Source organism: Hyperoodon ampullatus (genome assembly GCF_949752795.1).
Source record: "Hyperoodon ampullatus genome assembly, chromosome: 2".
Lineage (NCBI taxonomy): Eukaryota > Metazoa > Chordata > Mammalia > Artiodactyla > Ziphiidae > Hyperoodon > Hyperoodon ampullatus.
The window spans coordinates 194,415,567-194,441,524 of NC_136915.1; the positions used below are offsets into that span (position 1 = coordinate 194,415,567).

Consider the following 25,958-nt stretch of genomic DNA (forward strand, 5'->3'; position numbering starts at 1 on the left):
GGTAATAGTTTAAAACAGGAATATATCACTTTTTTCCACTTTACTTTCTGTATGGGTGTTTGCAGGGTTTTTATGAGTGCTGGAGAATTTGAGAGCAAAGGGATCTCAGAAACAATCTCATCTTCTTCATCACTGCATCTTACAGATGAGGAAAGTAATAAAAAGAGAGGTTAAGTGGTCCTAGTTAGTTGGTGGCAAAGGTAACATGTGAAACAGATTTCCTGACCTTTGACTGATTTTTCCTTTCCTCCCTTACTTAAAACAAAACAAAAAAAAAAAATAGCAACCCAAATCTAACCATATAAAAAGATGCTTCAGTGGTTCTATTATTTTTTCTCATTCAAGGCTTTGCAGAAATTGCTAAATGTTTATAAACTATTGAAAAAATTCTGTATGTAACTTACTCTGATGAAATGAAAGTTATTAATTCATTTATTCTATGATAGCATGTTAACAGAAGTTTTTGGCTTTCTTAAACATATTGTAGAACTTGTGAAAATCAGTCTTCATTTTGTTAAGGATACATTTTAGGATGTATTTATTGTTAATAGAGTACTTCCCATGTAAAACTTTTCTCATATAGCTAGAATAAGTCAATTAACGTAATGATTTTTTTTTAATATTTGAATGACTGTCTTATTATAAAGAAGGGTCAGATAGCATTTTCAGTTGTTAACAATTTTCCTCTAGTATCAGACTTTCTGTGTTTTATAATGTTATCATCCATTTCTTACTCACTTTTACTCCTGTCAGGAAGTTAAAATGCCTTAAGTATCTGCTGCAGTGAAATATATTCCCGTTTTACCTCCAGCCACGCATTCTGGAAAGACTAGTGGAATCACGCGTCCTGCCGTCTGAGGCTCCTCAACGCACAGTAATTTGCGTGGTCGTTTTAGTGTCTAATCATGTCACTTTGCACCGCCCCCTTGTCTTGTACAGTTGTTAAGAAGTCACCACACTCATGAGGCAACAGCACTAATACACACAGCTGTCATGAATTTTAGAAAAAAAGGTTTTTAGGAAATAATCATGTGTTCATTAAGTTTGAAATGTGGAGAACGTCTCACTGCATTTAAACGCATTTCGCAGTTTCCTGGGCACTTAAACTTTGCAGCTCTGTGCCCGGTAGAGACAGGCGAGGATGGACCCTTCATGGGCAGGGGCCCAGCCTGTGCTCAGTGTTGGCGTCCAGGACGGGGGCGCCCTGCGGGGGCAGGTGGGGGAGGCGGGGGAGCCTGCCTCTCGCCTAATGATGAGTCTCTCCCATCAGTAATCGTAGTGCAGGAGGCAGACTTTCTCCTTTCCCACTTAATGACGCTTTTGGACATGATGTGTCGGTCAGAGAGGTGAGTAGCATACTCAGATTTCCATTTTATTATATACGCAAGATACACATAATTGAAATACCAAAACATGCGTATTTAGTATAAAGACGCTGGTTGCTGGTAATATGAAGGAGAACCCTCGTCTGGGTTTAAAGCCGCAGCGTTAACTCTGTGTGTAACTGTTGGTAATGACCTCCAGCAGCTCCCTAAGAGGCTCTTCTGTATCTTGCAGTTTTTCAGGTTTTAGGTTTAGTTTAGTGGGATTACTAATCATCCCGCTTCTCTGCCTCCTTGGCTCTCAGGCCGGCCGTGCGTTGGGTCTGTGTGGCAGTTAAGGTGTGATGCCGGGGCTAATCTCTGTAAAATGCAAGCATTTGTTCTTCTTTTTCCCTCTCATCAATCTTTTACACTCACATCAAACCCCTAATGTATCAGCAGGTTTCCCAGAGCTACTGGTTAAAATTACCTTTGCTTTTGGTAAACTCTGAACCTTCAAGCCTCAGTGTTTTCAGTCGCCCCCTGTGGATTCCGTGAAGCCTCTCTCTCTGCACATCCCTCACTGCCGGTCACTGGCTGCACGTCCTGCACCCGGGAGCCTGTACAGAGCCATTTATTATTCCAGCTGCACCCCTCCCCCCTCGAATGGAGAGTGTTCAGTATGCCCACAGTTGGTGTCGCTTGTGAAAACTACAAAGTGGAAGGGGCCACAGCGCCCAAAGCTGCAGAGCTTGTGTTTATCTGACTCAGTAATAATACAGATTCTTTAAACATAGCCATTTCTAAAAGTTTCTTGGTTTTTCTCACCCTGAGAGAATTTGGCAAACTTACTTGTTTGTCTTCAGAAGAAATGCTGCAATTAAATCATTTATTTCTTGAAGTTTGCCTCTAATATCATGTCCGAATACTTCATACTTTAAATTTCTTTTATCCTCCTGTTTGCATACTCCTTTTTTCACTTCTTCAGTTCTGTAAATACCTCCCTTTCATCCATTCTGACTAGGACCATCCATTACTAGGAAAAATGGATTCCAGTATAGATAGGATTTCTCATGAATAGATGGTTCATGATGGTTTCAGCTTTTAGCCCAGCATAGTTTCCGCACATAGCCATTAGGTTATAACTTCATTCTTTTGGAAGAAGAGGATGATGCCTTTGAGGATGATGCTTTGACTGTTGATGTGCCGCCTCTTGTTGCCTCTGACTAAACACTGCTGCTCAGCATTCTGACTTACACTCTCATTAGATTTACTGGAAACTCCTAGGGAGTACTTAAAAATTTGTAGGAGAAGGGAATGTGCTTTTCTCTGTGAGCAGCAGCATAGTTTTGGTAGTTGTTGCCTCAAGCAAGTAAAATTTCTAAATAGTGTTCTCAAACTTTGATTTTCTATTTGGCAAAAAGCCTTAGGCAAATAATGGTGAAATAATAGTCATCTAAGTTTGAGACTTAAGATATTCACTTCCAAAGTCACTTCAGTGTTTTTTACCCTTCAAAATATAATGTATATGTCTTACTTATTTTAAGATATTTAATAAATTTTAAATTAAATGTATTAGCATTCATTATATCATGTTCATGTTTTCTAAAATGGTCATAAAAAACCGAAAAATGTACTCACACATCAAAACAAGCAAACCCCAAAATTATCCAGAGTATCTTGTCTCTATAAAGTTCTCAGCAGTAATAGTCTCGGACATTTTTTCAGAGATGTCAGTGACCTTTCACATATGTTATTATATAACCCTTTGATGTACAAAAGTCTGTTTTATTCTTTCTAAAGTGGGAGTAAGGTACTGAAGGTTAATGATTATATCATTTGTAATTTAAAGAGGCACAACAATGTTCTAAGGGATGTTTCTATAAAAGTTAATAAGTATGATTTATTTATACGTACTCTACTCAGTTATGTATTGCTATTTATTTTAAAATTATTATATCATCATGTTTAATTATTTGGGATATACAAGCCATGGTTAAAAAAATCAAGAAATGAAACCAATGTGAGTCACTTAGTAGATTTCCATGTTAGAATTCCTTTCTTTTTCTTTAGTTATGCTCCCTAGATTCTCCCTGAATTGATAAAAAGGAAATAAAGTGTAACCCACCACACCCTTTTTAAAGTGGGATAGTTGAAAACATGCTGTTCAAGGATCAGGGAGGAAAGAGGAAATTTAAAAGTTTTGAGTATTCCCCAGAGCAATTTTCTGATCCTAATGAATTATTTTGATGACATTTTAAATCTGGAATTTTGGATGTAATTTCTTAGCGTAGCGGCATCTTCATTTTTTTCCTTCTCTTGTTTTATTTGGTTTCTTTGTGCAGTGGGTACACCTTATTACATGTCTCCAGAGAGAATACATGAAAATGGGTACAACTTCAAATCTGACATCTGGTCCCTTGGCTGTCTACTGTATGAGGTAGGTAATGGTGATAAATTCCATATATTGAAGTGATTTTACTTACTGGAATATATTTCCCCTATCCTAATAGTATATAGTTATTTTTTTCTGGGTGATGTTTAAGAATTAGCTTTTTAATTATGAGGAAGTTAATTCATTGACTTAGTAACTGTTTTTATAATGAAATTTAGTAACTATACATTTCTACACATTTACTTCCTCTAATATAATTTTAAATTGTTTCCTTTTGATGGGAGTTTTATTTCTTAAATGTTTTTTATGTTAATATAATGTTGCTGTATAATCTTATTTATAAAAATATACATTTGAACATCTATTTTAAAAAAACTGTTGCCCATGCATAACAGGATAGATATAATAGAATGGATATAAAATATGAAAGCATAGTAAATAGCTTTGTCACATTTTTTTTCACTTTTATGTAGATTAATTCAGCTTTAAGGATAGTTTGTAAACAGATAATTCTTCTAGGTTATCACTTAGTTTCCATGAGTAACGGTTTGTATTGGTAAAACTCAGTGAAATACTCTCACCTGTTCTACTGGTGATAATTTATCAAAGGAAGACGGAATCATGTAGATAGATCCTCTAGCAAGTATTGCAGTGTGACAGTTTGAGTGAAGAGAAGAAAGCATGCTATGAGCACATTTTATATTCATGTTATATAGTAATGGTATCAGAGAACACTCATGCTAGGGACTTCTGTAATTTACTTCTTTAATTGAATGGTAATTTTCCTAGGAATATAGGCTTTCAGTCAAAGCTGTTAACTAAAAATTAACCTACATCTCGGTAACTCTTTTAATAAAATAAAATGAAGGAAAATAATGCATTGAATCATTTTCATATTTTAAGATATACAAAGGAAATCTGAACTGGATAGATAGAAACCAGTGTATTTCTTACTCTTTATTTTATGTCTCTTGTCTTCTTGACTTAAATGAAATATATGAGATCATCTATTTTAATTGTTCCACCTTTACTTGGAAGTAGAGCAGCAGAAGGTTTTTTAAAATGTGTATCATAATCTTTATTATTTTTCAGATTGCAGGTTCAAATTTCCTTAATTTAAGGAACCTGAGATTATTTTGTTCTTCCTACTAAATAAACTAATGACCACTTAAAAAGAAAGAGATTTTAAAAACGTTCTTAAAGAACATCCTTAGGATAATTTTTGTTGAGAAAAGTTATGAATTAGTGATAGAACAAAATACATGTTTGTATGTATTCACATGAGATTAAAAGAGATTTATGCTTACTATATTATATTCTATTAATAGGTTGGAACAGTGTTGCACTGATTTGATTATATTAAGTTATTGTAAAGTTTAAAAGGCACTCTGTACATTTTAAAATATTTTATACCTGTTTAGGTGACCTTAGATTCCTTCAGGCCATAGTCTAATAATATTATCAAAGCAACGTTTTCCCTTTATACACCTAAAAGTAAACAGCAAATTGGTTTCCACTAAAGAAATTAAATTTAGCAATGAAAAAGAAAAAGTTCAGTTGAGGTAATACGCAGTTTTTGGGAAGTTTGCTAATTCTTGTAGGACCAGCAGACTCCCATGTCAAAAGTGAAATAATTCTTCACATTCTGGATTTGCCTTTGAGAGGCAGTGTCCCATTTTTATGTATACTTGAACACCAAAGTAAAAATTATTTCTTTGGACACTCCTCCATTCATGCGTGTTATGTGTTGTGGATGGTTTTGAGTTACAGTATTTAACATGGTAACATTAGTTTTCAGCTCAGCACATTTTCTCAGTTGCTCCGTGCAGGTGATTGGGAAGAACTAGAATTTTTCTAAGGATTTAATTTACCTTGATGCTGTACCTCTTTCTGGTTATGTATTAATAGAATGTCAATAAAAATGCCCAGTAGTTTAGCTTTAAAAAATGGGCCATAGCATCACATCGATATTTTATATTGTACCCCCCTAACAATTTACCATTCACGATGGAGTGGGAAGCCTTTTTTGAAAACGTATTTTAAACTCAGAAAATTAGACTTTCAAATATTCCTGAAACCTCAAAAAAAAAAAAAAAAAAAAACTAGCAGTACAGTTTTAATTGATATGCAACAAAGTAGACTTTACTAATTAAAATCAAGATGCTGTGCTTTTGCTACACGGACCTTTACATGGAAAAGTAGGTTTTACACATTTCCTTTATTGTTCAGTGCAGCAATTGCATCCTTCCAGGGTTGTAGGTTGGTGGCTTACAGTTCAAAAAAAAAAGAGAGCTGCCACCAGCCCCAAAGACAGACAGTGGGCTTTCGTCCCTCCAACACCCCCAGAATACTAATCAGGGAAGTCGGACCCTGGAGGTCAGGGAGCAAGTCAATCATTCTAGCGACCGTCTCAGTGTGGAGGATCAAATTAGCCTGAAAAATTCAGCTGCTGGGAGGAGAGGGCGAGCAGCTGTCAGGGGCAGCATCGAGATGCACTAATGAACCAGATGAATAGTGCAAAAGCTTGAAAATAAAAACAGGACAGTTGACATTTTTCATCTGTCAAAGCAGGAGATGCATGAAAATATACTATTCCTGTTTAACTCCTTAGGGGACATTCAGATTTTTTTTTTTTTTTAACACTGCAGTATTGAGACAAAAGTACTGTAATGAACTCCTGGCACATGATAATGAATATATGGACGTTTACTTACAGTTTTTGCAAACACGGAGAGACAATAGTTTACACACACAGTGTATTTTTCAAGGGGGGCATTTTAAAGATTGTGTTTTATCATAAAATGTCCTCGCATTTCAACAAAACATGTAATTATTATTGTAGCCCCTCTTCTAGAAATTTCCTCTCAAATGGAGTGGAAATTTATATGTTTAGGGACATGCACCTTGTTTGGGGGTTTCTTCTCTTTGTGGGGAACACCTGTTCCTAAGGCAGTTTTGCAGGAGATCTAGGAAAGGGCTGCCGGGCAGCTCTGCGCTCTGCTTCCCCCCAGCCCCGCGGTCCAGGCCGGGAAGGAGTTAAGCTCTGCCTGCAGCGGCCCAGACAAATGAGAGCCATTCGCAGCTCATGTGTCCCCGCCGACGCCCACCCCACCGAGGAGCACTGCTCGGCCCAGCGTGTTGCGCGTACGCCCGGCCTGTCTGGGGAATGTACACATTGTCCTTCCAAAATCAAACTTATTAGCACATGTAGAAAAGGGTGACTGACTTGGGGGCAGCGTCGTACTCTGTGTTGTAGTCTCGCGCCCGCAGTTCAAAGATTCAGGAGGCGAACATTTTCAATTGAATTTTTAGTTTGTATCCCTGCTAACCGCAGTCCTTACTCGCACCTGAAATCAGGTCAAGTTAGAACCTGGTCTTAAAGTTAAATTCAATAATGTCTTTTTTAAAGGCATTCATTCTTAGAGTCGTCTTTTTTTTTTTCTGCATAAAAATCTCATTTGGATGCCTTGAAGTAGCGGCTATGACTCCTAGGGCTTTTGAGCACATTTCGTGTTTTCGAGACATCATCAAAAAAGAAAAGCAGTTCTAATTCATTGTGAACTAGTTGAGGATCAGTTATAACATTCAGACTGAGAAGACATTTTTTATCTCAAAATAACCTTTTCCTACAGAAACTGTCATGTGAAATAAAATGCTATGTGTTCTGTTCCCCAAGCATTGCTAGATTATAATTCAGTTTTAACTTCAGTTTCATTTTTGTTGTATTGTGACCATTACATGGTTGATATATACCATTGATGTCTGTCTAGTCATGAGATATACTAGTTGTTCCTATAGCATTGTATTTACAAAGAGTCTTAAGTTATTTTCTTATTCTTCTAATACTGTTTTATACTGCATATGTGTGTGTGTGTATGTGTTTAAATAATTATATGCTAACCATTTCTCTCTTTTAGGGAAGTTTAAATGTTGAAAATAATAACCAAAAATTGAAGTAAGACTTTTTAGGACTTAATAATTCTCTGAAAAGGATATTCATGAAACACAAAATGCCTAGAGAACTTTATTTAAAGTATTTGTAATTACCCCCCACCCCACCCCACAGTGTAATATACTTGATGAAATCTCCCTTAAAGTTATCATGTAACTATATCAGTTTCATTGGGAGCATTTTACAGATGGCGGCGTTACAGAGTCCTTTCTATGGCGACAAAATGAACTTGTACTCGCTGTGTAAGAAGATAGAGCAGTGTGACTACCCACCTCTTCCTTCAGATCACTATTCAGAGGAGGTAAGTCATTTTTCAGTCATGCACTCATGTTGTTCATTTTGCTGACGTTTGCATTTTATTACAGAATATTCTTTTATCCATTGATACAAATGACGAGTACAGGTGGCAGAAAGAGCACCTTCATTCCGTTTACCTTCTCTCGGAGGCTTGGCTGTTAGAGAGGTGACCACAGTTAGTTCATCACGTGGAAAGGAACACAGCACAGCACGTGGTGTGACATCGGCCACTTCCTATGTGGGGTGGGAACAGTGGCTGACTGCAGCCTCCTGAACACGGCAGAGGGCAGAATTAATGCTGAAGCCAGGCTCTGGGCGACCAGCATGTCCAGTGGCCCCTCTTAACAGGGTCCCGCCTCATGCCTGTGGTCTCAGAGCAGCACACAGTTGTAACTTTCTCTTCTGGTACCACTTGCTTCCCTCCCTCCGGCCCATGTTTCCCCAGAATGGAAGCAAACATCTCTCCGCTGCATGCTTCTCAGCCTTATTCTTTCAGCTTTACCCTCCCTCCTTTTACTTTTACGAGATCTGTCCTATCACCACCTCACTGCTATAGTCAGATTCCTGTAGGAAATGTTTGTGGTTATCACTGTAGATGTGGTAAAAAGTACATTGGGTAGAATTGAAAATCTTAGAAGACTTTACCTTGTTAAGATCTGAGCTGGATCCTTGCTTGCTTTGGAAACCCACTGAAATGAGTTGTTTGGGCTCCACCCAACATCCAGTTTTTCATTGAACAAAACATCTCCCATTTTTGCCTAATGCATCATGATTTGATCTATATTTAAGGAGGAGATATGCAGAATAGCAGTGTCTCAGGTTAACTAAGTGTGTTCACATAACTCTTTTTGGAAAGCTCACTGGGGACCCACCCAGAGAAACCACTGTTTTAGGACATCTCACCTGCTCATGAGCAGCAGATGTTTTGCCCAAGGAAAATGGAAAGGGGCAAAGGAAAAATATGAAACAATTATAATGTTCACCTTTTAGGTGGTCTTATCACTCTTTCTATGTGAAATGAATGCAGTCGGTTCCAATTTTATATAAGGAAGAGTGAGTCCATGTAACTTGAATAATAAATATCTCTAAAGAATTTTTACCATATGTAAGGCATTTGTGGTCCTAGGATGTTGAAAGTACCTTTTTTTTTGTTTCTAATAGTTTTGATACTGATAATCAATGAGGCTTGTTTTTTTTTGTTTCACAGCATTGGTATTCAGGTAATTAGAACAAACTCTTACAAGGCAGTGGTGGTAATTTAGAAGTATTATCTTTATTTGATGTTAATGCTATTATGTTAGCCATTTTTAATTACTATTTTGGGTATAGAATATAAATACGGCACTTCACAAAGCCAACTTCAGAACTCTCGGCCTGGAAATACAGTAGGGTGTGAATAGTCATGCAAAATGATAGCGAGAATGTCAGGGGCCGTCCTTTGTTGTGTCATTCATGCTGTCTTCTTTTTTCCACGAAGCGCATGAATATTTCACATATCTGCATCCTCATCCCCTATTCTTCTTGACTAATTTTCAGACTGTCTGAATTTGCATTTCACATGGTAGCTGATTAGGAGATGCCGAGTGCAGCAGTGAAGCCTCAGCAGGCGGTTGCCATGGTGACCTTCAGCAGGATTTTAATGATGATACCACTAGTGGTTCGTTGAAGTCGGCCTGCCTGCAGGGCTACTTCACTGCAGCTAAGTGTGAAGTTGGATTTGCGGATTCTCAGCCAAGGGGCAAATATCAAAGTCTGGCCCAGATAGAAGAAGGTCTTATGGCTGGGAAAGGAAAACAGATTACACTTTTTTACTTCACTCTATATAGTTACCAGTTTTGAAGAGAGATATAAAGCAAAACATGTTATATGATGTACTTTCCAAAAAAGATAGTACAGTCTCTCCCATTGGTAAAATTTGCTGTTGCACGATGATAAAACTGAAAGCTGTAATGCGTAGGTAAACAGGGAAATGAATTCTTACTGAAGAAATGAGATACCAAAAATACAGACTAATGATCTTACTTTAGTCTTTTCAGTTATGTAGAAAAGTTCTCAGAATAAGAGCTTTGAAATGCAGATGTGCTAATAAATATTTTCTCTCCTTAAGTAGGAACTCAGTTTGTTTGGAAAATAATTATACAGAATTTATGGTAGCAAAAAACCTGAACAGACTCCATGCTGCCATACTTTAACGGTATCTTAATATTCCTTTATATAGTAGGCTTTATAGATCTTTTAAAAGTCCAAATTGCCATTTCGCTTTTTTAGTAGGGCAAAATTTAGGAAACAATGAAAAGTGAAGTGTAAAGTTTTTCAACAGTGAACTTTTAGTTAAAAGACCAATCCATTAGGTGTCAATTTTATAGCTCAAATGCTAACAGACTCTATGTCTGTTGGAAAACTAAACATTTTAAGCAAATTAATTTCCCACCAAATATCTATTTGAAAGCTTACTGAGTTGATTTAGCTACTGCTAAATTTTTAAGGCTCCTGCCCAAAGAGGACACACAGGGAGCATTTCATGAGAATAAAAGGCATATGCCTGCCAACCAGCCTCGACTGATCAGAATCCTGAGGAGCTCTACAAGGTTTATTTCCAGATACAGTCATTCCATGTAGAACAGCTCAGAGTTTAAGAGCTTACGATTTTTAAATTTCTTATAATCTAAGACATAGATACACTTAAGCATTAAAAACCAAAGCTGAGAAATAGTATCCTTTGGAAGAATAAACCTGTATGTCAGATATTTCCTTTTGAATTATGTTGTTGTTATTATGTACAGTTTAGGGTTCCAAACTGAATTATCTCAGCTGCGCATGAATGATATTAGGAACGTATATATATTTGTAGCTGACTAAAGTATCTTTTTTTATGACTTTGGTGTTCAGTATTCTTTCCTTTTCTAGTAGTGATCTCATCCATGTAGCAATAGGGAATTACTGTACTTAACAATAAAAATATTGGGTCAAAAAAAAAAAAAGGTAGATATTTTCCCTGAGATACCTCTTAGTTTTAATTAAACTTGGTGGTGTTGGTGATCAAGAAATTAGCATCAGTGAAGCAGACATTTATTGAACATTTACTATGTCCAAGGAGTTGTAATTCCCACGGCCCCTCGTAGTCTGGTCTGGGCTGAGCTCTCCTGGCGTTCTGATCACAGTGTACTCTCTCCTTTCCTGAACTCTGCCCATGCAGGTTCTACTAGAAGGCCCATGAATTTCCATCTTTCTGTGGGTGCTGTTCCCTTGTGTTGAAACGCTCCTTGCCCTGTTCTTTATCAGGCAAACTCATTGTCTTTAGGACAAACCATGGCCGTCATCTCCTGCGTAAAGTTATCCTGCTCCCCTTTCTCCACCCCTCAAACCCTCCTCCCTTGGCAGCCACACTGCATTATAATTGTTTCTTTTTTCATTGAGGCAGAGTTGATTTACAGTATTATGTAAGTTTCAGGTGTACAACATAGTGATCCACAATTTTTAAAGGTTATACTCCATGTATAAGTATTATAAAATATTGGCTGTATTCTCTGTGCTGTACAGTATACCCTTGTAGCTTATTTATTTTATGCATAGTAGTTTGTGCTTCTTAATCCCCTTTTGTCCCTCCCCCTTCCCCACTGGTAACCACTCGTTTGTTCTCTGTATCTGTGAGTTTGTTTCTTTTTTGTTATAGCCACGTTTGTTTTCTTTTTTAGATTCCACCTATAAGTTATGATGTACAGTATTTGTCTTTCTCTGTCTGACTTACTTCACTTAGCATAATACCCTTCAAGTCCACCCATCTTGTTGCCAATGGCAAAGTTTCTTTCTTTGTTCTGGCTGAGTTGTATTCCATTGTGTATATATACCACGTCTTCTTTGCACATGTGGCTCCCCACTCCAGACTGTCTGGCTCCTGTAACTGCTTTTTATCTGTGTGTCTCTAGGGCCTGGCACACTAAAAAAGGTTCAGTGATTGATTGATCAATCAATTGAGTGAATGATAGAGTGAGATTAAAGGAATAAATGAAAAGAATGAGTGAACCAGTTAATGTCAATTAAATGAGTGAATGTTCTTACAGAACTCTCTATGCAGTGAGGAAGAAAATTACTCAAAAGACAGGTCAGAGGTATGTTTCCTTTTATTGATATTACCTGCTATATGATTTTTTTCATTCTGATAAGCAAGCAACATCATATCTGGAATGTCCAATGTCCATTACTAGGAAATAAGGCAAATAGATTTTTTTCCCTTCAGTTTCTATATTTAATTTCTTTGGGAGACACTGGAGTAATCATCAGAATTGTGCATTTTCACTATTCACTAATTTATCTCAGGAGAATCTAAATTTTAAAAATAGTGAATAGTTTATTGAAAATCATTTATATAGAAAGTGTAAAGTGTGGTTCTCTACTGAGTTCTTTTTAACAGATATCTGAAAATCTGAGCACTAACAGAATGCGAAATATAGATTTGTGTCTTTAACTTTTTTTTTAATTAAAAAATCCTAGCATAAATAGAGAATACACAGGAAAGGTTGAAGAGAATTTTGCCTCAGCAGATTGGAAGGAAGTTCTGAAAAGGTGAGTAAAGAGTTTGTAGATGAAACTGAAAAATGGAAATGAGAGAAGAAGAGTGTTCTCTGTCTGAGAAAACAGAGTAAGGAGAAATTAAATTGAAGATTTGAAAACCATACTTTGAGTGAAAAAGAAACTTAAGTGCCAGATGGTTAAAGCTTTTTAATAAAGTGGACAGTGTTATGATAGCAGTGCTTGTGGATCTGAACTATTATGGCAAATGCTTATCTGTTTAGTAGTAATTTTAAATTTATTATAAGTGACAAAGACTATTTTAGGACACAGTACTTGTGGTTACCTTGTAATTATATTTTTGAAAACTTGATAATTTAGTAGGTCTTACTAGTTCTTTTATAGGTGAAGAAACCAAAATATAATATTGGAGTTAAAATTATTAAACCATTAATCAGTTTTCACATTATTTAATGCCTCTCTTGTACATTAAATTTCTGTTTGTTTTGTGGCTTTATACCTCCAGCCCACAGATAGAAAAATATCAGTTACTATTAAAACTCAGTTAGTTGGGCTTCCCTGGTGGCGCAGTGGTTGAGAGTCCGCCTGCTGATGCAGGGGACATGGGTTCGTGCCCCGGTCTGCGAAGATCCCACATGCCGCGGAGTGGCTAGGCCCGTGAGCCATGGCTGCTAAGCCTGCATGTCCGGAGCCTGTGCTCCACAACAGGAGAGGCCACAACAGTGAGAGGCCCACGTACCGCAAAAAAAAAAAAAAAAACTCAGTTAGTGGAACTACTTCTCGAATATGCAATTATCCTATAAAGTATCAGCCTAAAAGGTCACATCCAAAGAACTAATGGAGAATGGATGAAATGTCATAAAGAAAAAGATTATCATTTTGGAGGTGAATGTTTAACATCATTAAATAACAATTTTTTTCTTTTTACTTTATTACTTCCATTATGATTTCTTCCTTTCTTAGACAATGCCATAATTCCCCCCTCCTCCTTTTTTATTTTTTTTTAAGTTAGAGAAATGGAAGGCAGGAGGGAGGGTTTTTCCCAGGAATAGTTCAGTGGTGCACACTGGCAAAGTCTTCCCTACCACTTCACTCAAATGCCTAAGAATTTCCAGCATCATTTTCATTATTCTTTTTTTTTAATTGAAGTGTAGTTGATTTACAACATTGTGTTTCAGGTGTACAGCAAAGTGATTCAGTTATATACATATATATTTTTCACATTATTTTCCATTATAGGTTATTACAAGATATTGAATATAGTTCCCTGTGCTATATACAGTGGGTCCTTGTTGTTTACCTATTTTATGTATAATAGTTTGTATCTTTTAATCTCAAACTCCTAGTTTATCCCTCCTTCCCTTCCTCCCTCTCCCTTTTGGTGACTGTATGTTATGCTCTAAGAGTTTTATAGTATCTGGTTTTTCATTTAGGTCATTGATCCATTTTGAGTGTATTTTTCTATGTGGTGGTAGACAATGTTCTAATTTCATTCTTTTACATGTAGCTGTCCAGTTTTCCCAGCACCACTTATTGAAGAGACTGTCTTTTCTCCATTATATATTCTTGCCTCCTTTGTCACAGATGAGGTGACCATAGGTGCATGAGTTTATCTTGGGACTTTCTGTCCTGTTCCATTGATCTATATTTCTGTTTTTGTGCCAGTACCATACTGTTTTGATGACTGTAGCTTTGTAGTGTAATCTGAAGTCAGGGAGCCTGATTCCCCCAGCTCCGTTTTCTTTCTCAGGATTGTTTTGGCTATTCGGGGTCTTTTGTGTCTCCATACAAATTTTAAAAAAATTTGTTCTGTGAAAAATGCCATTGGTAATTTGATAGGGATTGGATTGAATCTGTAGATTACCTTGTGTAGCATAGTCATTTTCACAATATTGATTCTTCCAGTCCAAGAACATGATATACCTTTCCATCTGTGTCATCTTCTATTTCTTTCATCAGCATCTTACAGTTTTCAGAGTACAGGTCTTTTGCCTTCTTAGGTAGGTTTATTCCTAGGTATTTTATTGTTTTTGATGTGCTGGTAAATGGAACTGTTTCCTGGGTTTCTTTTTTGGATCTTTTGTTGTATAGAAATGCAACAGATTTCTGTGTATTAATTTTGTATTCTGCCACTTCGCTGAATTCATTGATGAGCTCTAGTAGTTTTCTGTTAGCATCTTTAGGATTTTCTATGTAGACTATCATGTCATCTGCAGACAGTGCCAGTTTTACCCCTTCTTTTCCAGTTTGGATTCCTTTTATTTCTTTTTCTGCTCTGATTGCTGTGGTTAAGACTTCCAAAACTATGTTAAATAAAAATGGTGAGCAAGAGTGGACATCCTTGTCTTGTTCCTGATCGTAGGGGAAATGCTCTCAACTTCTCTCCATTGACTATGATGTTAGCTGTGGTTTTGGCAAATACGACCTTCATTATGTTGAGGTACGTTCCCTTTATGCCCATTTTCTGGAGAGTTTTTATCACAAATGGATGTTGATTTTTTACCAACAGCTTTTCCTGCCTCTATTGAGAGGATCATACGGTTTTTATTCTTCAGTTGGTGGATGATGGATTCGCATGGATTGATATGCAGACCTTGAAAATTCCTTGCATCCCTGGGATACCCCCACTGATCATGGTGTATGATCCTTTTAATGTATTGTTGGAGTTGGTTTGCTAGTATTTTGTTGAGGATTTTTGCATCTGTGGTCATCAGTGATACTGGCCTGGAATTTTCTTTTTGTGTGCTATCTTTGTCTGACTTTGGTATCAGGGTGAAGATGGCCTCATAGAGTTCAGAAGTATTTCTTCCTCTGCAGATTTTTTGAATAGGGTCAGAAGGACAGGTAGTAACTCTTCTCTAAATGTTCGATAGAATTCGGTTGTTCAGTTGTGAAGCCATCTGGTCCTGGACTTTTGCTTATTGGGAGTTTTTTAATCACAGTTTCAATTTCAGTATTTGTGATTGGTCTGTTTATATTTTCAATTTCTTCCTGGTTCAGTCTTGGGAGATTATACCTTGCTAAGAATTTGTCCATTTCTTCTAGGTTGTGCATTTTATTGGCATAAAGTTGCTTTTAGTTGTCTCTCAGAGTCCTTTGTATTTCTGTGGTGTCCGTTGTAACTTCTTTTTCATTTCTAATTTTATTGATTTGAGTCCTCTCCCTTTTTTTTTCTTGATGAATCTGGCTAAAGGTTTATCAATTTTGTTTATCTTTTCAAAGAACCAGCTTTTTAGTTTCATTGATCTTCGCTGTTGTTTTGTTTCTATTTCATTTATTTCTGCTCTGATCTTTATGATTTCTGTCCTACTAACTTTGGGTCTTGTTTGTTCTTCTTTCTCTAGTTGCTTTAGGTGTAAGTTTAGGTTGTTTGAGATTTTTCTTGTTTCCTGAGATAAGCTTGTATTGCTATAAACTTCCCTCTTAGAACTGCTTTTACCTCATGCTTTCGTTTTCATTTGTCTCTAGGTATTTTTGGATTTCCTCTGATTTCTTCAGTGGTTGTTTAGTAGCATAATGTTTAGCCTCCACGTGTTTATGTTTTTTTCTTGTATTTGATTTCTAATCTCATAGCATTGTGTTCTGAAAAGATGTGTGACATGATTCCAATTTTCTTAAATTTACTGAGGCTCATTTCGTGGCCCAGTATGTGATCTATCCTGGAGAATGTTTCATGCACACTTGAAAAGAATGTGTATTCTGCTGCTTTTGGATGGAATGCTCTATAAATATCAAGTAACTACATCTGGTCTAATGTGTCATTTAAGGCCTGTGTTTCCTTATTTTCTGTCTGGAAGATGTGTCTGTTGATGAAAGCAGAGTATTAAATTCCCCCACTATTGTGTTACTGTCGATTTTTCCTTTTATGGCTGTTAGTATTTGCCTTATATATTGAGGTGCTCCAATGTTGGGTGCATATATAATTGTTCTATCTTCTTCTTGGATTGATCCCCTGATCACTATGTAGTGTCCTTCTTTGTCTCTTGTAACAGTCTTTATTTTAAAGTCTGTTTTGTCCGATATGAGTATTGCTACTCCAGCTTTCTTTTGATTTCCATTTGCATGGAATACCTTTCTCCATCCCCTCACTTTCAGTCTGTATGTGTGTCCCTAGGTCTGACGTGGGTCTCTTGTAGACAGCATATATATGGGTCTTGTTTTTGTATCCATTCAGCCAGTCTGTGTCTTTTGGTTGGAGTGTTTAATCTGTTTATGTTTAAGGTAATTATTGACATGTATGTCCTTAGTGCCATTTTGTTAATTGTTTTGGGTTTGTTTTTGTAGGTCTTTTTTCTTCCCTTCCTCTTTTGTTCTCTTCTTTTGTAATTTGATGACTAACTTTAGTGTTGTGCTTGGATTCCTTTTTGGGGTTTTTTTTGGTGTGTATCTATTGTAGATTTTTGTTTTGTGGTTACCATGAAGTTTTGATATAGAAGTCTTTATTTTAAGTTGCTTGTCTTTTAATTTCAAATGCATTTCCAATATCCTGCATGTGTACCACCTCCTCATGATTTCTGGTTTTGATATCATATTTCTGTGTGGATGATTTCCTACCTTTACTGTATGTTTGCCTTTACTGGTGAGCTTTTCCATTCATAATATTCTTGTTTCTAGTTGTGACCTTTTCTTTTCCTCCTAGAGAAGTTCCTTTAGCATTTGTTGCAAAGCTGGTCTGGTGGTGCTGGATTCTCTTAGCTTTTGCTTGTCTAAAAGCTTTTGACTTCTTTGTCAAATCTGAATGAGAGCCTTGCTGGGTAGAGTATTCTTCTTTGTAGGTTCTTCCCTTTCATCACTTTAAGTATGTCATGCCACTCCCTTCTGACCTGCAGAGTTTCTGTTGAAAAATCAGCTGATAACCTTATGGGAGTTCTCTTGTATGTTATTTTTTGCTTTTCCCTTCTTACTTTTAATATTTTTTTTTCTTTGTCTTTAATTTTTGTCAATTTGATTACTGTGTGTCCTGGCGTGTTCCTCCTTGGGTTCATCCTGCCTGGGACTCTGCACTTCTTGGACTTGGGTGACCGTTTCCTTTACCATGTTAGGGAAGTTTTCAGCTATAAGCTCTTCAAATATTTTCTCAGGTCCTTTCTCTCTCTTCTCCTTCTGAGACCCCTATAATGTGAATGTTGGTACATTTAGTGTTGTCCCAGAGGTCTCTTAGAGTGTCTTCATTTCTTTTCATTCTTTTCTCCTTATTCTGTTCTGCAGCAGTGATTTCCACTATTCTGTTTTCCAGGTTACTTATCTGTTCTTCTCCCTCAGTTACTCTGCTGTTGTTTCCTTCTAGCATATTTTTCATTTCAGTTATTGTGTTGTTCATCTGTTTTTCTTTAGTTCTTCTAGGTCTTTGTTAAACATTTCTTGCATCTTCTCAATCTGTGCTTCCATTCTTTTCCAGGATCTTGGATCATCTTTACTCTCATTGCGCTGAATTCTTTTTTGGGTTGATTTCCTATCTCCACTGAGTTTGTCTTCCGGGGTTCTATCTTGTTCCTTTTTCTGGGATATAGTCTAGTGCCTTCTTATTTTGTCTTACTTTCTGTGATTGCAGTTTCCAATCTGCAGGCTGCAGGGTTGTAGTTCTTCTTGTTTCTGCCATCTGCCCCCCTAGTGGATGAGGCTATCTAAGAGGATTGGGCAGGCTTCCTGTGGGAGAGACTGGTTCCTGCCCACTGGTGGGTGGAGCCTGGTCTTTTCCCTCTGGTGGGCAGGGCCATGTCAAGGGGTGTGTTTAGCAGGCAGCTGTGGCCTCCTGAAGACTTTCTGCTGATGGGTGGCACTGTGGTCCCGCCCTGTTGGTCGTTTGGCCTGAAGCATCCCAGCACTGGAGCCTATAGGCTATTGGGTGGACCCAGGTCTTGGTGAGAAAATGGTGGCCTTCAGGAGTGCTCATGCCAGTGAGTACTTACCAGAACTGCCACTGTCAGTGTCTTTCTCCCTCACAGTGAGCCAAAGCCACCCCCCACCTTCGCAGGAGACCCTCCAATACCAGCAGGTAGGTCTGTCCCAGACTCGTATGAGGTCACTGCTTTTCCCCTGGGTTCTGGTGCGCACGAGACCCTATGTGTGCCAAGTGTGGAGTTTGTTTCCCCAGTCCTGTGGAATTCCTGCAATCAAACCCCACTGGCATTCAAAGCCAGATGCTCTGGGGGCTCCTCCTCCCGTTGCTGGACACCCAGGCTGCGGAGCCTGACGTGGGGCTCAGAACTGTGATATAATTATTTCCAGTTTGTGTCTCGCCCACCTAGCGGGTATGGGATTTGATTTTATTGTGATTGCACCCCTCCTTCCATCTCATTGTAGCTTCTTCCTTGTATTCAGATGTAGGATATCTTTTTTGGTAGGTTCCAGAATTTTTTTCTCGATGGTTGTTCAGCAGTTAATTGTGATTTTGGTGTTTTCATAAGACGAGGTGAGCTTACATCCTTCTACTCTGCCATCTCATCTCCACCCCCCCCAGAAAAGTCTTTATGAGAAAATAAACCACGTATTTGAAGGAGATTGAGCCACATAAATGGGGAGGAAAAAGCAGATGGTGGGTTGTTCTGGCTCCATCTGCTGTGGGGTTTCCACTTTGCCTGTTGTCCCTGTGAAGCCTGTCCTTCTGCTCACGCTGCTCATCCACCTCTCCATTTCCCTCACTCTTGGTCCCTTCCCCCTTCGATTACTTCTGGCTCTCGTCTTCCACCCGGGGAGCCAGAGATCCTGTCTCCTTCCGCTGCACCTGCATTGGTCTGTCTGTAATCCTCATGGCGGGAGCATCTGAGGGACAAGCATTTGCTACAGTAGGTTGGAAAGTTCACCCTATTCTGAATTACTGTGCAGAAAAAGTGAGGTTTCTTGACTAGCCTGAAGGGTGCAGCAGTTTTCATTCAGTCAAAAAATGGCTATTGCATCTGCTTGTATCTTGGTTAAATAGAATTAATTTTGGTACCAGTTATCCTTTCTGCTCCTTTTATCATTTTCATCTCTAAACAAAATTTCTGACAACTAGGTGACGTGTTAGAAAACATTATCTTTTAAAATATAAGTATCATTATAGTTTTCCTACTGTTTTCTATATTGTGGATAACTGGGTGTATTTGTTTTTATTTTAATGGGTAAAATGCCAACCTCTTTCTGATTTAAATCTCGCAGATCACCATAGTAAGATGCCTTGTGTATGGCCATACCCCTTAGAATGTTGAATACTACTATCCTCTGCACCACTGCAAAGAATAGAAATTGCAATCCTCAGTCCCTCTCAGTGGGTCTGCCATTAACTGTCAGCATTGTTGAACTTCTAGATGTGAAGTTGTATTATTAAACTTAATTCTGGTAGAATCATATAACCTAGGGGCTAGAGCTAGAAGAATCCTTATAGGTTATCTACTCCAGCCTCCTTTTTGAATAGATGAAGAAATAAACCTCGGGAGACAGTGCCTTACCTCAGGGCTGCAGGTGCCTTGAGCGAGCCTGGCTTCCACAACCCTGTGCGTCTCCTCCCCTCCTCTCCCCTCCCCTGGGGGCCTCCTTCCACACACCTTCTTTCCAGCTGACTTTTCTCACTGGTAGTGGCCTTCCTCGTCACACTGTTAACAGACTCAGCCCACAGATTTTATCACCAGCTTGTTTCCTCCAGATGAAAAAAATCTTCATGGTGGAAGTTGAGGACTGTGAAGAAATTTCAGTAATTTGATAATTTAAGTGCTGTTATAATGGCGAAAAAGAGTTAATGCAAGTGTTCAGAATATCTGAATAATTTCTAAAGACATAAATACTAAAGAATCTGGTTCTTCCTCTTGATTTGGCTTGTCATCTGGGAAAGACCAGATTACAGACATGTGTTTTCATAAACTATGGCAATTAGAATTAAGAATAAAATTCTATATTTTTCACTCATTGGCTGTAGGATCAGATGGAAGGATGTTTTCTTAACTTGTCAAAATGTGTTTTCTGTGATGTATTGGGTTCTCCAAAAAGTGCCTTCAGTTTTTAAGTAAAAATAAAAGACACATTTTTCATTTTCACCAACAACTTTATTGAACAATGTATTCACCCTTTTGTTCCACTACCTCCTGCCATTTTTCAGGCAATTTCATAATTCCATCTTCCCAAAACTTTTAATCTTTTTGAGTAAAGAACTGTTCCAGGTGCCTTTTACAGGGAATTGAAATTTTTTCCATTAAGAGAATTTTGTAAAGACAGAAATAAATGGAAATCCGAAGGTGCAGTGTCTGGTGAATATGGTGGATGAATCAGTACTTTCCAGCCAAGCTGTAACAGTTTTCGCCTGGTCATCAAAGAAACATGCAGTCTTGCGTCATCCTGATGGAAGATTATGTGTTTTCTCTTGACTAATTCCAGACACTTTTTGTCGAGTGCTGCTTTCAGCTGGTCTAACTGGGAGTACTTGTTGGAATTAATCATTTGGTTTTCCAGAAGGAGCTCATAATAGAGGACTCCTTTCCAATCCCACCATATACACAACATCACCTTCTTTGGATAAAGACTGGCCTTTGGTGTGGTTGGTGGTGCTTCATTTCACTTGCCCCATGATCTCTTCTATTCCACATTGTTGTATAGTATCCACTCTTCATCACCCGTCACAATTTGTTTTAAAAATGGTATGTTTTCATTACGTTTAAATAGAGAATTGCCTGTGGAAATACTGTCAAGAAGGTTTTTTTCACTTAACCTATGTGGAACCCAAACATCAAAGCAATTCACATAACCAAGCTGGTGCAAATGATTTTCAGTGCTTGATTTGGATATTTTGAGTATGTCGGCTATCCTCCCACATGGTATAACGTTGATTGTTCTCAATTAGTGTCTTGATTTGATTGCTATCAACTTCAACTAGCCTACCCGACCATGGAGCATCATCCAGTGAGAAATCTCCAGCACCAAACTTCACAGACCACTTTTGACACATTGAATCAGTCACAACACCTCCATACACTGCACAAATTTTTTTGTGCATTTCAGTTGCATTTTTAATATGCTGAAAATGTTGCTTTTTTTTCCATCTTCAATATTAAAATGGTTACACAAAACTTTACCAACTTTGATAAGTCTTTTTTTAAATGCACGCTGATATGACAGGTGTCACATACAATCTAACAAAATTGTTTTGAATGAAGTTAAAGACAACTAAGTGCTACTAGAGCCATCTTACACAAAAAACCAAATGAACCTTTTGGCCAACCCAATAAATAAGTAAACCTCAGTCCTCTCATCTATAAAATGAGGATATAAATACTACTTCATACAGTTGAGAATTAGAATACTATTTGTTACTTAGCTTGCCTTTATTATTCTTAGTTTGGAGGAGTGCTTTTACTTTAATAAAAATGTTATATATATATACAAATATATAAATTGGTTTATGATAAATGTATGTGATAGCCATTTATCCTAATTTCCTTGTATACATTTAGATATATAGTAAGCTATTAAAATTTAAACTTACAATCAAGGCTATTGTAATAAACCTTAGATCAAATAAATGTGTAGAGATCTTCAGTTAATTTGGAGACTTAGAGTTTAAAACTTACCGTCTTTCATGACTTCTGTCTTCTGATTAAACTTCTTTGAAAGATCATAAGATCATTGTAAAGCCTCTGATTATGGAGAATGCTCCTTGCTTGACATTAACACTCACCAATGAATATGCTTCTTAGATCCTTCAACTAATTGTAAAGTCATTGACAGTGGTCACATATATTTCCAGCCAAATAAACATTTAGCGGAACACTTACCCTGTAAGTCTATAGCTGTTCAAAGTGTGTTCCTGTCTGACCACAGTGGTTTCCTGAAGCAGGTTGTCTTTTCTGTCTTTGTAGCTGCGGCAGTTGGTGAACATGTGCATCAACCCAGACCCAGAAAAGCGACCAGACATCACGTATGTGTACGACGTGGCCAAGAGGATGCACGCCTGCATGGCCAGCAGCTGAGCGCATGGATGGCGTGGAGGACGTAAGCAACCCAAGTTCAAGTATTTCTGTGCAAATCATACCTCCCTGTTCTTGGGTGTTAAGATTAATATTTCAGAGCTAGTGTGCTTTGAATCCTTAACCAGTTTTCATCTAAGCTTCATTTTGTACCAATTTAAGTCACCTTCTTGCAAACCCCAGTGACTTTGGAATAATCAGATTGCGTGTTAGGAGAGCAAATGGAACATGATGGTTTTTAATGGCTAAAGATTTTTAGAATTATTTTGAGTTTTGTGCTGATAAGTCGTGTTCAGGTAGACTCTCAGTGCCAAATGTTGGCGGCTCGGCTTGGCCCCATTGGGACAGACGTGCAGCCTGAGGAAGGTATCTGAACATGTGCCTTGTGTGCTGCTCTCCAGTCATTTATGGACATTTGAGATGAACCCAATTGTGAACTTTTGTGATTATTTTTTTAGAAGTTTGAAGTATGTGTGTTAGTTCTTAGCATTGTAGCTTTCAAATAGGATTCTTAAAGATAAATGTAGACATATGAACTATTTGAGAAGCATTTAAAACTCTCATAGATTTAAAATAGCTTATACATTCAAAATGCAACTATTAAATGTGAAAAGATTTGGGGATAAAATGTGAGTCAGACACTGAAGAGTTTTCTGTTTTATTTTGTTTTATTTTAATATCTTTGAAATTCTCCTTGCATTAAAATGGTATAAATGAATCCATTTAAAAAGTGGTTAAGGATTTGTTTGGCTGGTGTGGTAGTAATTTTCTAAGTTGCACATTGCCCAAGGCTTTTTTGTGTGTTTTTATTGTTTGTACATTTGAAAAATATTCTTCGAATAATCCTGCAGTACTATTTTCAATTTCTTTATAAATTTAAATGCTCTACTCATGATTGTACACTATAGTGTAAGCATATGTTTTTATTCATAGATTTTATTGAAGTTCTGATTGATCCCCTTCAGAAATTTTTTTTATTCTTCGTTACTTTCCTATTTATATTGTACGTGCATTTTATCCACTAATGTTTCAGATTTTCTGACAACATAATAACCTTAAAATAAATATTTGATATACCAACACTTTTCCTGGGTTGAAAACATTTTTTTTTTCAATTTTGAAAATTTGGGCCACTGTATATGCACGTGCATTGTCTTGTTAGAAAGAGGGATGTGCATTGTACTGTAGCTGTGAATGTTGCTGTTTCAATTTATCCGACAAGGTTGTAACTTGAGAATATGTTTAAAGAAATGAAAACTGGCCACTACCACAAACAGAATTTTTATGAGCTAAACATTTCTTTTGAGAAGCTTTTAGGCAAAGTACTGTGTTCATGCATAAAGATAACAGAGGTGGTAACACTTCGTTTAGTTTAAGGAAATGGGCAGAGTTTAGTAAATGCTGTCATGGAGATGTTTTCCCTGAATGCCTTCATGTTAGTGGTGACCAGCTCCTCTCAGAGTTGTGAAGCCAAAAGGCTGCATGGCAGTCACTGCCTAAGGACACTGTGCCACCATGTAACCTTGAGACAATAATCCTGCCGACAGGAAACCCTCATGCTCAGAGAACACCTACCTTTAGCCCATATAACTGCTGGTTTTATTTTTTCCACAGAAGTATTTTTCTTACAATCATTTGTAAACTTTGAAAATGTACAAAGGGCAAAAGTGTAAACTTTTTTTCTAAATTTAGTCAGCTACAGTATCTTAATCAGTTCTGAATGGAGGGTAATTTTATCCCGGGACAGACAGAGGAGAGCTGGTCATTCCATATGTGAGGGCCGGACATGCCGTTTCTCCCAGATTCTGGTGACTTTGACCGCACTGGACGCCCGCACCCTCCTTCTCCAGAGTGACGAGGGGAATTGTTTCTGTTGACCGTTAGTGTCATGTTCATTTTAATGTAATATGATTCATGGAGATGAAATGTTCTCTAGTTGGAACAGATACACTCCTTTTTCTTGCAATCTTTAAAGATACATGCATCTAAAAGTCATCAGCTTAACCCCTCACAGGACTTCTAAGCAAAGATTTAAACTTTTCGTTTAAGTGAATCTATCTGCTGGAAGGAAATAGTTGGGAAGAATTTATTGATCAGGGAAATCCATTATTGTTTTCTACATATGGAAACTTTTTGTTTTGGATATTGTATCTTCATCTAAGTGTTCATATTTTTCTTGCAGAAACCACTGCACATAACAAATTTTAATTTTGAACGGGATCATTTCAAAGAATTATGAAGATGATTAATTTTTATAATCACCTATAAAATGTTCTTTGTATTTCTGTTTATAAGTAAATTTTGTATTGATTAAGTAAAACATTTGAGTTGATATGAGGAACAGTAAAATGAAAGGTACATCTGATTATAACCCTTATTTTAGACTTTGGTACCAGTTCCCCAGGACACAACATGGGGTGACTTTGTTTCGTATGCTGAGGTTTAGGAATGGTGGATGAAGCATATCTCTGTATAAATAAAGCACTCAGCAATGTGCAATGATTGTGAATTTAGTAAGACAGGACAGCCACTTCATGACCGCTTACCATTCTACATAGTGTCTATTACAAAACACCATTCTTGTATCAATATACACTTCAGGTGTTACTGTTAACACCTGCATATTTATTTTAACCAAAATGTTATTCATATTAAATGTTTTTTCTTTAAAATGAATGTATTATGTTTATAACCCACGAATGCATCATTATCATATGCCTATTTCAATAGTACTGTAATATGGACTTCTTTTGTGAAGTACTTTTATTTTGTTATGCTACCAATACACATACTAAAAAGACTCAGTTGTTAGCTTTGAAAATTGTATAATATCCTAATATAAATAAAAATATAAAATTAAAAAATAAGTACAGTAAAAATTTTTATGTATCTATGCTTTTTTTCCTCTAAAACCTACCATTGTTTATTTTACTTAACACTTAATCTACAGAAACAGTTCTTCTTCATTTCCATAACTCTATCATTTTGGAGAAGCCTGAGAATTAAAACAGTTGGGGGTGGTGATAGTGGAGGGCTGACAGACCCTAAGAAGTAGGCTTTTAAATATGCATTAAATGAAGGCACATCTTCACCTGTCCCTGTTCCCTTTGGTACATCATCTGCTGTCTTTGAGTAAGAAAAGTTTCTTAAAATTATAAAAGGTGTCTAAAACTCAGGCAACAGATTCTATTCCTATCACTGTAGTATACCCCTAATAATATTACAGATAGTTGGAATGTTCTTTTCACATAGGAAGTGACAACCACTACCATGCCTGGAGACTTGGAGGCCGAAATATCCTAATGGGGTAAAATCTGCCAGGCTGGTAGTAGAGCGAGGGGTATACCTCACACATCAGGATCACATTCCCAGTAGCTTGTGGTGAAGTATAGCTCATTTTATAACCTAGGACAGATAGTAAGGAACCTGCAGCCTCACTGTGTGTGTGCATGTGTGATTGTAAGTAATAGGAAATTTTAGGTTCTAGATGCTGTTGGACTATTTGAAATTTTATTTCAAAAGTATGTTTGTTAATTAGAAAAGTCAGTACC

The 25,958-nt window shown here is 37.3% G+C and overlaps 1 protein-coding gene across 1 annotated transcript in view; it reads left to right on the forward strand.

Annotated features, from left to right (window-relative positions):
- The window catches only part of NEK7 (NIMA related kinase 7), an 84,998-nt gene extending 59,730 nt beyond the window's left edge, over positions 1 to 25,268 (forward strand). Inside the window, exons 7-10 of the mRNA XM_079697591.1 lie at positions 3,647 to 3,741; positions 7,836 to 7,949; positions 22,300 to 22,432; positions 24,590 to 25,268. Of these exons, the coding sequence (XP_079553717.1) occupies positions 3,647 to 3,741; positions 7,836 to 7,949; positions 22,300 to 22,410 (320 nt within the window). The 3' untranslated portion in view covers positions 22,411 to 22,432; positions 24,590 to 25,268. The remainder of the gene's footprint in view (positions 1 to 3,646; positions 3,742 to 7,835; positions 7,950 to 22,299; positions 22,433 to 24,589) is intronic.
- The last annotated feature ends 690 nt before the right edge of the window (positions 25,269 to 25,958 follow it).